The 15,464-nt window shown below is 50.4% G+C and overlaps 1 protein-coding gene across 1 annotated transcript in view; it reads right to left on the reverse strand.

Annotated features, from left to right (window-relative positions):
- Positions 1 to 15,464, reverse strand: part of LOC121548184 (vacuolar protein sorting-associated protein 13C) — a 199,802-nt gene that overhangs the window by 49,224 nt on the left and 135,114 nt on the right. Inside the window, 3 exon segments of the mRNA XM_045209946.1 lie at positions 1,591 to 1,660; positions 1,748 to 1,829; positions 12,524 to 12,664. Of these exon segments, the coding sequence (XP_045065881.1) occupies positions 1,591 to 1,660; positions 1,748 to 1,829; positions 12,524 to 12,664 (293 nt within the window).

The following is a 15,464-nucleotide window of genomic DNA, read 5'->3' on the forward strand; positions in this document are numbered from 1 at the left end:
AGGACTAACCCTGAACTAAAACACAGATCACAGTATAACTACTGGGTCAGAGAGAAGACTAGTGGAGGACTAACCCTGAACTAAAACACAGATCACAGTATAACTACTGGGTCAGAGAGACTAGTGGAGGACTAACCCTGAACTAAAACACAGATCACAGTATAACTACTGGGTCAGAGAGACTAGTGGAGGACTAACCCTGAACTAAAACACAGATCACAGGTATAACTACTGGGTCAGAGAGAACTGGTGGAGGACTAACCCTGAACTAAAACACAGATCACAGTATAACTACTGGGTCAGAGAGAGACTGGTGGAGGACTAACCCTGAACTAAAACACAGATCACAGTATAACTACTGGGTCAGAGAGACTAGTGGAGGACTAACCTGAACTAAAACACAGATCACAGTATAACTACTGGGTCAGAGAGAGCTAGTGGAGGACTAACCCTGAACTAAAACACAGATCACAGTATAACTACTGGGTCAGAGAGAGACTAGTGGAGGACTAACCCTGAACTAAAACACAGATCACAGTATAACTACTGGGTCAGAGAGAGAGACTAGTGGAGGACTAACCCTGAACTAAAACACAGATCACAGTATAACTACTGGGTCAGAGAGACTAGTGGAGGACTAACCCTGAACTAAAACACAGATCACAGTATAACTACTGGGTCAGAGAGACTAGTGGAGGACTAACCCTGAACTAAAACACAGATCACAGTATAACTACTGGGTCAGAGAGAGACTAGTGGAGGACTAACCCTGAACTAAAACACAGATCACAGTATAACTACTGGGTCAGAGAGAGACTAGTGGAGGACTAACCCTGAACTAAAACACAGATCACAGTATAACTACTGGGTCAGAGAGACTAGTGGAGGACTAACCCTGAACTAAAACACAGATCACAGTATAACTACTGGGTCAGAGAGGGACTGGTGGAGGACTAACCCTGAACTAAAACACAGATCACAGTATAACTACTGGGTCAGAGAGGGACTAGTGGAGGACTAACCCTGAACTAAAACACAGATCACAGTATAACTACTGGGTCAGAGAGACTAGTGGAGGACTAACCCTGAACTAAAACACAGATCACAGTATAACTACTGGGTCAGAGAGAGACTAGTGGAGGACTAACCCTGAACTAAAACACAGATCACAGTATAACTACTGGGTCAGAGAGAGACTAGTGGAGGACTAACCCTGAACTAAAACACAGATCACAGTATAACTACTGGGTCAGAGAGAGACTAGTGGAGGACTAACCTGAACTAAAACACAGATCACAGTATAACTACTGGGTCAGAGAGACTAGTGGAGGACTAACCCTGAACTAAAACACAGATCACAGTATAACTACTGGGTCAGAGAGAGACTAGTGGAGGACTAACCCTGAACTAAAACACAGATCACAGTATAACTACTGGGTCAGAGAGAGACTAGTGGAGGACTAACCCTGAACTAAAACACAACACACACTACTGGGTCAGAGGGACTGGTGTGCACTAAAAAGAAGTGTAGTGCACTAAAAAGAAGTGTGGTGCACTAATAATCCAGTGGGGTATAAGAGGAACACTCACTTGAACTGCATGACCTGACTATGTTCGTTAAACCTGGTGATGATGCTGACGTCCATAAAAGGTTTTGGTTCTAAGGAAGAAAGACGGAACAGAACACGTTAGAGAACACCATTATGGACACACGCATTCTACCATGTACCGGGGAGCCCGCAGTTACCTGAGTCCAGAGCGATGGACTTTGGAGGAGGAACCGGGTGGAACACAATGGGAAACATCGCTCCAGTCAGCTGGTTGTCCACCTGAAACACACACCGTAAAAAAGACAAGAGTTTAATATCACTAGAGATATACACACTATACAGGGCGGCAGGTGGTTTAGTGGTTAAGAGCGTTGTGCCAGTAACCGAAAGGTCGCTGGTTCTAATCCCTGAGCCGACTAGGTGAAAAATCTGTAGATGTGCCCTTGAGCAAGGCACTTAACCCTAATTGCTCCTGTAAGTCGCTCTGGATAAGAGCGTCTGCTAAATGACTAAAATGTAAAATGTAAATGTACTCCAAAATGGCTCTCAAGACTATATGTTCTACCGTAACATTTGCAGCTTGCTTGATTTAAAAGCAGAAATGCTCTTATCTGAAAGACAGTCATGGTTATTCTGCCACAGTTACCCGCAGACAAAGCAACTGGGCCTGTGTACTTCTCTGTTGAGGCGACTGTTTAAACTGGGGTTAGTGTGTAGGGTTAGGGTATAGGGGTAGGGTGTGATGAGGTTAGGGTGTAGTGTGTAGGGTGTGATGAGGTTAGGGTGTAGTGTGTAGGGGTAGGGTGTGATGGGGTTAGGGTGTAGGGGTAGGGTGTGATGAGGTTAGGGTGTAGGGTGTAGGGGTAGGGTGTGATGGGGTTAGGGTGTAGTGTGTAGGGGTAGGGTGTGATGAGGTTAGGGTGTAGGGTGTAGGGGTAGGGTGTGATGAGGTTAGGGTGTAGGGTGTAGGGGTAGGGTGTGATGGGGTTAGGGTGTAGGGTGTAGGGGTAGGGTGTGATGAGGTTAGGGTGTAGGGGTAGGGTGTAGGGGTAGGGTGTGATGAGGTTAGGGTGTAGTGTGTAGGGGTAGGTGTGATGAGGTTAGTGTAGTGTGTAGGAGGGTGTGATGGGGTTAGGGTGTAGGGTGTAGGGTAGGTGGTGATGAGGTTAGTGTGTAGGGTGTAGGGGTAGGTTGTGATGGGGTTAGGGTGTAGGGGTAGGGGTGTGATGAGGTTAGGGTGTAGGTGTAGGGGTAGGGTGTGATGGGGTTAGGGTGTAGGGGTAGGGTGTGATGAGGTTAGGGTGTAGTGTGTAGGGGTAGGGTGTGATGAGGTTAGGGTGTAGGGTGTAGGTGTGATGAGGTTAGGGTGTAGGGTGTAGGGGTAGGGTGTGATGAGGTTAGGGTGTAGGGGTAGGGTGTGATGGGGTTAGGGTGTAGGGTGTAGGGGTAGGGTGTGATGAGGTTAGGGTGTAGGGTGTAGGGGTAGGGTGTGATGGGGTTAGGGTGTAGTGTGTAGGGGTAGGGTGTGATGGGGTTAGGGTGTAGTGTGTAGGGGTAGGGTGTGATGGGGTTAGGGTGTAGGGTGTAGGGGTAGGGTGTGATGAGGTTAGGGTGTAGTGTGTAGGGGTAGGGTGTGATGGGGTTAGGGTGTAGGGTGTAGGGGTAGGGTGTGATGAGGTTAGGGTGTAGGGTGTAGGGGTAGGGTGTGATGAGGTTAGGGTGTAGTGTGTAGGGGTAGGGTGTGATGAGGTTAGGGTGTAGGGGTAGGGTGTGATGAGGTTAGGGTGTAGTGTGTAGGGGTAGGGTGTGATGAGGTTAGGGTGTAGGGTGTAGGGGTAGGGTGTGATGGGGTTAGGGTGTAGGGTGTAGGGGTAGGGTGTGATGAGGTTAGGGTGTAGGGTGTAGGGGTAGGGTGTGATGGGGTTAGGGTGTAGGGTGTAGGGGTAGGGTGTGATGAGGTTAGGTTGTAGTGTGTAGGGGTAGGGTGTGATGAGGTTAGGGTGTAGTGTGTAGGGGTAGGGTGTGATGAGGTTAGGGGTTAGGGTGTAGGGGTAGGGTGTGATGAGGTTAGGGTGTAGGGTGTAGGGTGGGTGTGATGAGGTTAGGTGTAGGGTAGGTGTGAATTAGGTGTGGTGGGTGTGTGTGGGTAGGGTGTGATGGGTTAGGGTGTAGGGTGTAGGGGTAGGGTGTGATGGGGTTAGGGTGTAGGGGTAGGGTGTGATGAGGTTAGGGTGTAGTGTGTAGGGGTAGGGTGTGATGAGGTTAGGGTGTAGGGTGTGGGTGTGTTTTTTAGGGTGGGTGTGTGTTAGGTGTGGGGTGGGTGTTGGTTGTGTGGGTGTGGCTAGTGTATGTTTGTAGGGTGTGTAGGGGGTGGGTGTTGAGGTTGGGTGTAGGGTGGGTGGGTGTGATGTTAGGGTGTAGTGTGTAGGGGTGGGTGTGAGGTGAGGTTAGGGTTAGTGTGTAGGGGTAGGGTGTGATGTGAGGTTGGGTGTGGGTGTGGGTAGGGTTATTTGTTGGGTTTTATTTGTGTAGGTGTGGTAGGGTGTATGGTTTAGTGTTGTAGTTTTTTGTTTTGGCGTGGGTGTGATGAGGTTGGTGTGGGGTGTAGAGGTAGGGTGTGATGGGTTAGGGTGTAGGGGTGTGGGGTGGGTGTGATGGGTTAGGTTGGAGTAGGTTTGATGGGTTGGGTGTATAGGGTGCTGATGAGGTTAGGGTAGTGTAGAAGGTGGTGTGATGTTGTTGAGGGTAGGATGTGATGAGGTTTAGGGTGTAGGGGTAGGGTGTGATGAGGTTAGGTGTAGGGGTTGGGTGGGTGTGATGAGGTTAGGGTGTAGGGTGTGGGGTAGGTGTGATGAGGTTAGGGTGCAGTGTGTAGGGGTAGGGTGTGATGAGGTTAGGTGTAGGAGTGTGATGAGGTTAGGGTGTAGGTGTGTAGGGGTAGGGTGTGTGAGGTTAGGGTGTAGGGTGTAGGGGTAGGGTGTGATGAGGTTAGGGTGTAGGGTGTAGGGGTAGGGTGTGATGAGGTTAGGGTGTAGGGTGTAGGGAGTAGGGTGTGATGAGGTTAGGGTGTAGGGTGTGAGGGTAGGGTGCTGATGAGGTTAGGGTGTAGTGTGTAGGGTAGGGTGTGATGAGGTTAGGGTGTGGTAGGGTGTGAGATAGGGTGTTGATGTAGGTTAGGGTGTAGGGTGTAGGGGTAGGGTGTGATGAGGTTAGGGGTGTAGGGTAGGGTGATGGGGGTTAGGGTGCAGGGTGTGTGAGGTTAGGGTGTAGTGTGTAGGGGTAGGGTGTGATGAGTTAGGGTGTAGGGTGTAGGGGTAGGGTGTGATGAGATTAGGGTGTAGGGTGTAGGGGTAGGGTGTGATGAGGTTAGGGTGTAGTGTAGGGGAGGGTGTGATGAGGTTAGGGTGTAGGGAGTGTAGGGATAGGGGTAGGGTGAGATGTTGATAGGGTGTAGGGTGTAGGGTGTAGGGGTAGGGTGTGAGTGAGTTAGGGTGTAGGGTGTAGGGGGTGAGGTATGGTGATGGGGTTAGGGTGTAGGGAGTGGGGTGTGATGAGGTTAGGGTGTAGGGTGTAGGGGTAGGGTGTGATGAGGTTAGGGTGTGGGTAGAGGTAGGTGTGATGATAGGCAGTGTAGGGTTAGGGTGATGAGGTTAGGGGTGTAGGGTGTAGGGGTAGGGTGTGATGAGGTTAGGGTGTAGGGTGTAGGGGTAGGGTGTGATGAGGTTAGGTGTAGGGTGTAGGGGTAGGTGTGATGAGGTTAGGGTGTAAGGTGTAGGGGTAGGGTGTGATGAGGTTAGGGTGTAGGGTGTAGGGGTAGGGTGTGATGAGGTTAGGGTGTAGGGTGTAGGGGTAGGGTGTGATGGGGTTAGGGTGTAGGGGTAGGGTGTGATGAGGTTAGGGTGTAGGGTGTAGGGTGTGATGAGGTTAGGGTGTAGGGTGTAGGGTGTGATGAGGTTAGGGTGTAGTGTGTAGGGGTAGGGTGTGATGAGGTTAGGGTGTAGGGGTAGGATGAGGTTGGGTTAGGTGTAGGGTAGTGTGATGGGGTTAGGTGTAGGGGTAGGGTGTGATGAGGTTAGGGTGTTGTAGGGTAGGGTGTGATGAGGTTAGGGTGTAGTGTGTAGGGGTAGGGTGATGATGATATTAGGGTGTAGGGGTAGGGTGTGATAGGTTAGGGTGTAGTGTGTAGGGGTAGGGTGTGATGAGGTTAGGGTGTAGGGTAGGGTGTGATGGGGTTAGGGTGTAGGTGTAGGGGTAGGGTGTGATGAGGTTAGGGTGTAGTGTGTAGGGGTAGGGTGTATGAGGTTAGGGTGTAGGGTGTAGGGGTAGGGGTGTGATGAGGGTTAGGGTGTAGGGGTGTAGGGGTAGGGGTGTGATGAGGTTAGGGTGTAGTGTGTAGGGGTAGGGTGTGATGAGTTAGGGTGTAGGGTGTAGGGTGTAGGGTAGGGTGTGTGGGTTAGGGTGTAGGGTGTAGGGGTAGGGTGTGATGAGGTTAGGGTGTAGGTGTAGGGGTAGGGTGTGTGAGTAGGGTGTAGGGTGTAGGGGTAGGGTGTGAAGTGGTGTAGGGTAGGGTGTGATGAGGTTAGGGTGTAGGGGTAGGGTGTGATGAGGGTTAGGGTGTAGGGTGTAGGTAGTGATGAGGTTAGGGGTGTAGGGTAGGTGTATGGGGTTGGGTGTAGGGTGGGGTGATGGGTTAGGGTGTAGGGAGGGTGTGATGAGTTAGGGTGTAGGGGTAGGTGTGATGGGTTAGGGTGTAGGGTGTAGGGTGTGAGAGTTAGGGTGTGGGTGTAGGGTAGGGTGTGATGAGGTTAGGGTGCAGGGTGTAGGGGTAGGGTGTGATGAGTTAGGGTGTAGGGTGTAGGGTAGGGGTGTGATGAGGTTAGGGTGTAGGGTAGTTAGGGTGTAGTGTAGGGTAGGGTGTGATGAGGTTAGGGTGAGGGTAGGGGTAGGGTGTGATGAGGTTAGGGTGTAGGTGTAGGGGTAGGGTGTGATGAGGTTAGGGTGTAGGGTGTAGGGTAGGGTGTGATGAGGTTGGGGTGTAGGGTGTAGGGTAGGGTGTGATAGGTTAGGGTGTGTGTGTAGGGGTAGGGTGTGATGAGGTTAGGGTGTAGGGTGTAGGGGTAGGGTGTGATGAGGTTAGGGTGTAGGGTGTAGGGGTAGGGTGTGTATATGAGTTAGAGGTGTAGGGTAGGGTGCTTGATGAGGTTAGGGTGTAGTGTGTAGGGGTGGGTGTGATGAGGTTAGGGTGTAGGGTGTAGGGGTAGGGTGTGATGAGGTTAGAGTGTAGGGTGTAGGTAGGGGTAGGGTGTGATGAGGTTAGGGGTCAGGGTAGGGTGTGATGAGTTAGGGTGTAGGGTAGGGGTGTAGGGTAGGGTGTATGGTTAGGGTGTAGGGTGTAGGGAGGGTGTGATGAGGTTAGGGTGTAGTGTGTAGGGGTAGGGTGTGAGGTGTGAGGGTGTAGGGTAGGGTGTAGGTGTAGGGTAGGGTGTGATGATGGTGTAGGGGTAGGGTGTGATGAGGTTAGGGTGTAGTGTGTAGGGTCAGGGTGATGAGGTTAGGGTGTAGGGGTAGGGTGTGATGAGTTGGGGTGTAGTGTGTAGGGTAGGGTGGATGAGGTTAGGTGTAGGGTGTAGGGTAGGGTGTGATGGGGTTAGGGTGTAGGGTGTAGGGGTAGGGTGTGATGAGGTTTAAGGTGTAGGGTGTAGGGGTAGGGTGTGATGGGGTTAGGGTGTTAGGGGTAGGGTGTGATGAGGTTAGGGTTAGGGTGTAGGGTAGGGTGTGATGAGGTTAGGGTGTAGGGTGTAGGGTAGGGTGTGATGGGTTAGGAGTGTAGGTGTAGGGTGTAGGTGTGATGGGGTTAGGGTGTAGGGTGTAGGGTGTGATGAGGTTAGGGTGTAGGTGTAGGGTAGGGTGTGATGAGGTTAGGGTGTAGGGGTAGGGGTAGGGTGTGATGGAGGTTAGGGTGTAGGTGTAGGGGTAGGGTGTGAGAGGTTAGGGTGTAGGGGGGTAGGGTGTGATGAGGTTAGGGTGTAGGGTGTAGGGGTAGGGTGTGATGAGGTTAGGGTGTAGGGTGTAGGGGTAGGGTGTAGGGGTAGGGTGTGATGAGGTTAGGGTGTAGTGTGTAGGGGTAGGGTGTGATGAGGTTAGGGTGTAGGGTGTAGGGGTAGGGTGTGATGAGGTTAGGGTGTAGGGTGTAGGGGTAGGGTGTGATGAGGTTAGGGTTTAGGGTGTAGGGGTAGGGTGTGATGAGGTTAGGGTGTAGGGTGTAGGGGTAGGGTGTGATGAGGTTAGGGTGTAGGGTGTAGGGGTAGGTTGTGATGGGGTTAGGGTGTAGGGTGTAGGGTGTGATGTAGGGTTAGGGTGTAGGGGTGTAGGGGTAGGGTGTGATGAGGTTAGGGTGTGGTGTAGGGGTAGGGTGTGATGGGAGGTTAGGGTGTAGGGGTGTAGGGTGTGATGAGGTTAGGGTGTAGGGTGTAGGGGTAGGGTGTGATGGGGTTAGGGTGTAGGGGTAGGGGGTAGGGTGTGATGAGGTTAGGGTGTAGGGTGTAGGGGTAGGGTGTGATGAGGTTAGGGTGTAGGGTGTAGGGTAGGGTGTGATGAGTTAGGGGTGTAGGGTAGGGTGTGATGAGGTTAGGGTGTAGGGTGTAGGGTAGGGTGTGATGAGGTTAGGGTGTAGGGTAGGTAGGGTGAGATGTAGGAGTGTAGGGGTAGGGTGTGATGATTAGGGTGTAGGAGTGTAGGGTGTGATGTAGGAGTTAGGGTGAGGGTGGAGGTGTCCAGGGATGTAGGAGTGTAGGGTGTAGGGGTAGGGTGTGATGAGGTTAGGGTGTAGGGTGTAGGGGTAGGGTGTGATGAGGTTAGGGTGTAGGGTGTAGGGGTAGGGTGTGATGAGGTTAGGGTGTAGTGTGTAGGGGTAGGGTGTGATGAGGTTAGGGTGTAGGGTGTAGGGGTAGGGTGTGATGGGGTTAGGGTGTAGGGTGTAGGGGTAGGGTGTGATGAGGTTAGGGTGTAGTGTGTAGGGTAGGGTGTGATGAGGTTAGGGTGTAGGGTGTAGGGTTAGTGGTAGGGTGTGATGAGGGGTTAGGGTGTAGGGTGTAGGGGTAGGGTGTGATGAGGTTAGGTGTAGGTGTAGGGGGTAGGGTGCTTGATGGGGTTAGGGTGGGTGTAGGGGTAGGGTGTGATGAGGTTAGGGTGTAGGGTAGGTAGGGTGTGATGAGGTTAGGGTGTAGTGTGTAGGGGTAGGGTGTGATGGGGTTAGGGTGTAGTGTGTAGGGGTAGGGTGTGATGAGGTTAGGGTGTAGTGTGTAGGGTAGGGTGATGGGTTAGGGTGGGTAGGGGTAGGGTGTGATGAGGTTAGGGTGTAGGGTGTAGGGGTAGGGTGTGATGAGGTTAGGGTGTAGTGTGTAGGGGTAGGGTGTGATGAGGTTAGGGTGTAGGGGTAGGGTGTGATGGGGTTAGGGTGTAGGGTGTAGGGGTAGGGTGTGATGAGGTTAGGGTGTAGGGTGTAGGGGTAGGGTGTGATGGGGTTAGGGTGTAGGGGTAGGGTGTGATGAGGTTAGGGTGTAGGGGTGAGATAGGTGTAGGGAGTGTAGGGGTAGGGTGATGAGGGGTGTAGGGTGTAGGGGTAGGGTGTGATGAGGTTAGGGTGTAGGGTGTAGGGTAGGGTGTGATGAGGTTAGGGTGTAGGGGTAGGGTGTGATGAGGTTAAGGTGTAGGGGTAGGGTGTATGGTGTAGGGGTAGGGTGTGATGAGGTTAGGTTGTAGTGTGTAGGGGTAGGGTGTGATAGGTTAGGGAGTGAAGTTAGTGTAGGGGTAGGGTGTGATGAGGTTAGGGTGTAGGGTGTAGGGAGGGTGTGATGAGTTAGGGTGTAGGGGTAGGGGTAGGGTGATGAGGTTAGGGTGTAGTGTGTAGGGTAGGGTGTGATGGGGTTAGGGGTGTAGGGTGTAGGGGTAGGGTGTGATGAGGTTAGGGTGTAGTGTGTAGGGTAGGGTGTGATGGGGTTAGGGTGTAGGGTGTAGGGGGTAGGGTGTGATGAGGTTAGGGTGTAGTGTAGGGATGTGATGAGTTAGGTGTAGTGTGTAGGGAGGGTGTGATGAGTGTTAGGGTGTAGGGTAGGGTGTGATGAGGTTTAGGGTGTAGGGTGTAGGGGTAGGGTGTGATGAGGTTAGGTGTAGGTGTAGGGTAGGGTGTATGAGGTTAGGGTGTAGGGGTAGGGTGTATGAGGTTAGGTGTAGGGTGTAGGGGTAGGGTGTGATGAGGTTAGGGTGTAGGGTGTAGGGTGGGATGAGGTTAGGGTGTAGGGTAGGGTGTTGGGTGTAGAGTGTAGGGTGATGAGGTTGTGTAGTGTAAGGGTAGGGTGTAGTGAGGTTAGGGTGTAGTGTGTAGGGTAGGGTGTGATGGGGTTAGGGTGTAGGGTGAGGTGTGATGAGATTAGGGTGTAGGGTGTAGGGGTAGGTGTGATAGAGTTAGGGTGTAGTGTGTAGGGGTAGGGTGTGATGAGGTTAGGGGTGCAGGGTGTAGGGGTAGGGTGTGATGGAGTTAGGTGTAGGATGATGAGGTTAGGGGTGTGGTGTAGTAGGTGTAGGGTGTGATGAGGTTAGGGTTAGGGGTAGGGTGTGATGAGGTTAGGGTGTAGGGTGTAGGGGTAGGGTGTGATGAGGTTAGGGTGTAGGGTGTAGGGGTAGGGTGTGATGAGGTTAGGGTGTAGGGGGTAGGGTGTGATGAGGTTAGGGTGTAGGGTGTAGGGGTAGGGTGTGATGAGGTTAGGGTGTAGGGTGTAGGGTAGGGTGTGATGAGGTTAGGGTGTAGGGTGTAGGGGTAGGGTGTGATGAGGTTAGGGTGTAGGGTGTAGGGTAGGGTGTGATGAGGTTAGGGTGTAGGGTGTAGGGGTAGGGTGTGATGGGGTTAGGGTGTAGGGTGTAGGGTAGGGTGTGATGAGGTTAGGGTGTAGGGTGTAGGGTAGGGTGTGATGAGGTTAGGGTGTAGGGGTAGGGTGGATGGGGTTAGGGTGTAGGGTGTAGGGGTAGGGTGTGATGAGGTTAGTTGTAGGGTGGGTAGGGTGTGATGAGGTTAGGGTGTAGGGGGTGTAGGGGTAGGGTGCTGATGAGGTTAGGGTGTAGGGGTAGGGTGTGATGGGGTTAGGGTGTAGGGTGTAGGGTAGGGTGATGAGGTTAGGTGTAGGGGTAGGGTGTGATGAGGTTAGGGTGTAGTGTGTAGGGGTAGGGTGTGATGAGGGTTAGGGGTGTAGGGTGTAGGGGTAGGGTGTGATGAGGTTAGGGTGTAGGGTGTAGGGGTAGGGTGTGATGAGGTTAGGGTGTAGGGGTAGGGTGTGATGAGGTTAGGGTGTAGGGGTAGGGTGTGATGAGGTTAGGGTGTAGGGTGTAGGGGTAGGGTGTGATGGGTGTAGGGGTAGGGTGTGATGAGGTTAGGGTGTAGGGTGTGATGAGGTTAGGGTGTAGGGGGGTAGGTGTGATGAGGTTAGGGTGTAGGGGTAGGGTGTGATGAGGTTAGGGTGTAGGGGTAGGGTGTAGGGGTAGGGTGTGATGGGGTTAGGGTGTAGGGTGTAGGGGTAGGGTGTGATGAGGTTAGGGTGTAGGGTGTAGGGGTAGGGTGTGATGAGGTTAGGGTGTAGGGTGTAGGGGCAGGGTCTTATGAGGTTAGGGTGTAGGGGTGTAGGGCAGGGTGATGAGGTTAGGTGTAGGGTGTAGGGTTAGGGTATGAAGTTAGGTGTGTAGGGTAGTAGGTGTGCAGGGTTAGGAGGTTAGTGTGCAGGGTGAGTATATGTCAGGTTAGGGGTTAGTGTGTAGGGTGTAGTATAACAGGTTAGTGTGCAGGGTGTAGGGTGTAGTGTGTAGGTCAGGTCAGGGGTTAGTGTGTAGTGTAGGGTGTGTAGGGTTAGGGTTAGTGTGGGGTGTTGTCAGGTTAGGGGTTTTAGTGTAGGGTGTAGTATATATCAGGTTAGGGGTTAGTGTGTAGGGTGTAGTATATATCAGGTTAGTGTGTAGGGTGTAGTATATATCAGGTTAGGGGTTAGTGTGTAGTGTGTAGGGTGTAGTATATATCAGGTTAGGGGTTAGTGTGTAGTGTGTAGGGTGTAGTATATATCAGGTTAGGGGTTAGTGTGTAGTGTGTAGGGTGTAGTATATATCAGGTTAGGGGTTAGTGTGTAGTGTGTAGGGTGTAGTATATATCAGGTTAGGGGTTAGTGTGTAGTGTGTAGGGTGTAGTATATATCAGGTTAGGGGTTAGTGTGTAGGGTGTAGGGTGTAGTATATATCAGGTTAGGGTTAGTGTGTAGGGTGTAGTATATATCAGGTTAGGGGTTAGTGTGTAGTGTGTAGGGTGTAGTATATATCAGGTTAGGGGTTAGTGTGTAGTGTGTAGGGTGTAGTATATATCAGGTTAGGGGTTAGTGTGTAGTGTGTAGTATATATCAGGTTAGGGGTTAGTGTGTAGTGTGTAGTATATATCAGGTTAGGGTTAGTGTGTAGGTTTAGGGTTAGTGTGTAGGGTGTGTCAGGTTAGGGGTTAGTGTGTAGGGTGTAGTATATATCAGGTTAGGGTTAGGGGTTAGTGTGTAGGTTTAGGGGTTAGGGGTTAGTGTGTAGGGTGTAGGGTGTAGTATATATCAGGTTAGGGTTAGTGTGTAGGGTGTAGTATATATATCAGGTTAGGGTTAGTGTGTAGGGTGTAGTATATATATCAGGTTAGGGGTTAGTGTGTAGTGTGTAGGGTGTGTCAGGTTAGGGTGTTACCTGTAGCCAGTGTAGCTGGGCCCGGAGACTAGTGTGTAGGGTTAGTGTGTAGGGTGTAGGGTGTGTCAGGTTAGTGTGTAGGGTGTAGGGTGTAGTATATGTCAGGTTAGGGGTTAGTGTGTAGGGTTAGGGTTAGTGTGTAGGTTTAGGGTTAGTGTGTAGGGTGTGTCAGGTTAGGGGTTAGTGTGTAGGGTGTAGTATATATCAGGTTAGGGTGTTACCTGTAGCCAGTGTAGCTGGGCCCGGAGACTTCTCTGATGAGGCGACTGTTTAAACTCCACCTGAATCCCAGACAGGAAGTTCCTCCTGATATTAGAGGAAAAGGGCTGACGCATCACCATGGGAACCTTCCCGAAGTTCACCTGCATGGGAAAAGAATACGTGCGAATGTTCCAAAATGCAATTAGCGGGACAACACCGTTCTCAAAAGTGCACCGCAAATGCGAGCAGTTTCATACGACAGAGATGAAAATATCCTTCAGAAATGTAGAAAGAGGGAACTTCTAAAGACGCAACAACAAATATGCCCTACTGGTTTCAATGGCATATAAGGAAGTATTCAGACCCCTTCCCTTTTTCCACATTTTGTTACGTTACAGCCTTATTCTAAAATTGATTACATTATATTTTTTCCTCATCAATCTACACACAATACCCCATAATGACAAAGCAAAAACAGGTTTTTAGACATTTTTGCAAAAACAGAAATACCTTATTTACATAAGTATTCAGACCCTTTGCTATGAGACTCGAAATTGAGCTCAGGTGCATCCTGTTTCCATTGATCATCCTTGAGATGTTTCTACAACTTGATTGGAGTCCACCTGTGGTAAATTCAATTGATTGGACATGATTTGGAAAGGCACACACCTGTCTATATAAAGGTCCCACAGTTGACAGTGCATGTCACAGCAAAAACCAAGCCATGAGGTCGAAGGAATTGCCGTAGAGCTGCGAAACAGGATTGTGTCGAGGCACTGATCTGGGGAAGGGTACCAAAACATTTCTGCAGCGTTGAAGGTCCCCAAGAACACAGTGGCCTCCATCATTCTTAAATGGAAGAAGTTTGGAACCACCAAGACTGGCCGCCTGGCCAAACTGAGCAATCGGGGGAGAAGGGCCTTGGTCAGGGAGGTGACCAAGAACCTGATGGTCACTCTGACAGAGCTCCAGAGTCTCTGTTGGGATGGGAGAATCTTCCAGAAGGACAACCATCTCTGCAGCACTCCACCAATCAGGCCTTTATGGTAGAGTGGCCAGCGGAAGCCACTCCTCAGTAAAAGGCACATGACAGCCCGCTTGGAGTTGAAGGTGAAGCATGGTGGTGGCAGCATCATACTGTGGGGATGTTTTTCAGCGGCAGGGACTGGGAGACTAGTCAGGATCGAGGGAAAGATGAACGGACCAAAGTACAGAAAGATCCTTGATGAAAACTTGCTCCAGAGCGCTCAGGAACTCAGACTGGGGCGAAAGTTCACCTTCCAACAGGACAACGACCCTAAGCACACAGCCAAGACAACGCAGGAGTGGCTTCGGGACAAGTCTCTGAATGTCCTTGAGTGGCCCAGCCAGAGCCCGGACTTGAACCCGATCGAACATCTAACAAGACTCTAGGCTGTAATCACTGCTTCAACAAAGTACTGAGTAAAGGGTCAGAAGACTTGTGATATCAGTTTTTTATTTTGAATACATGTGCAAACATTTCTAAAAACCTGTTTTTGCTTTTTCATTATGGGTGCACTGTAATACCTTTAACATTCCTACATGGTAAGACATGCCTCACAAAATGACAAAAAAATGTCCAGGTTTTAAACTATTACGTTTATGGTTAAATAGTTTCAAAATGTTGATGGCCTCCGCTCAGATTGCAAGGTGTGTGACGCTGCAGTGTCCAACAGGCACTTGCCTTGTTCTCCTATCAGAACAAACAGTGCCTCAAGCATGTCGACAGAATCAAGCTTTTAGATATTAATGATCCTACATTATACAGTGGGGGAAAAAAGTATTTAGTCAGCCACCAATTGTGCAAGTTCTCCCACTTAAAAAGATGAGAGAGGCCTGTAATTTTCATCATAGGTACATGTCAACTATGTCAGACAAAAGGAGAAAAAAAATCTAGAAAATCACATTGTAGGATTTTTTATGAATTTATTTGCAAATTCTGGTGGAAAATAAGTATTTGGTCAATAACAAAAGTTTCTCAATACTTTGTAATATACCCTTTGTTGGCAATGACACAGGTCAAACGTTTTCTGTAAGTCTTCACAAGGTTTTCACACACTGTTGCTGGTATTTTGGCCCATTCCTCCATGCAGATCTCCTCTAGAGCAGTGATGTTTTGGGGCTGTCGCTGGGCAACACGGACTTTCAACTCCCTCCAAAGATTTTCTATGGGGTTGAGTTCTGGAGACTGGCTAGGCCACTCCAGGACCTTGAAATGCTTCTTACGAAGCCACTCCTTCGTTGCCCGGGTAGTGTGTTTGGGATCATTGTCATGCTGAAAGACCCAGCCACGTTTCATCTTCAATGCCCTTGCTGATGGAAGGAGGTTTACACTCAAAATCTCACGATACATGGCCCCATTCATTCTTTCCTTTACACAGATCAGTCGTCCTGGTCCCTTTGCAGAAAAACAGCCCCAAAGCATGATGTTTCCACCCCCATGCTTCACAGTAGGTATGGTGTTCTTTGGATGCAACTCAGCATTCTTTGTCCTCCAAACACGACGAGTTGAGTTTTTACTAAAAGGTTCTATTTTGGTTTCATCTGACCATATGACATTCTCTCAATCCTCTTCTGGATCATCCAAATGCACTCTAGCAAACTTCAGACGGGCCTGGACATGTACTGGCTTAAGCAGGGGGACACGTCTGGCACTGCAGGATTTAAGTCCCTGGCGGCGTAGTGTGTTACTGATGGTAGGCTTTGTTACTTTGGTCCCAGCTCTCTGCAGGTCATTCACTAGGTCCCCCCGTGTAGTTCTGGGATTTTTTCTCACCGTTCTTGTGATAATATTGACCCCACGGGGTGAGATCTTGCGTGGAGCCCCAGATCGAGGGAGATTATCAGTGGTCTTGTATGTCTTCCATTTCCTAATAATTGCTACCACAGTTGATTTCTTCAAACCAAGTTGCTTACCTATTGCAGATTCAGTCTTCCCAG

The sequence above is a fragment of the Coregonus clupeaformis genome, chromosome 32 (genome assembly GCF_020615455.1).
Source record: "Coregonus clupeaformis isolate EN_2021a chromosome 32, ASM2061545v1, whole genome shotgun sequence".
NCBI lineage: Eukaryota > Metazoa > Chordata > Actinopteri > Salmoniformes > Salmonidae > Coregonus > Coregonus clupeaformis.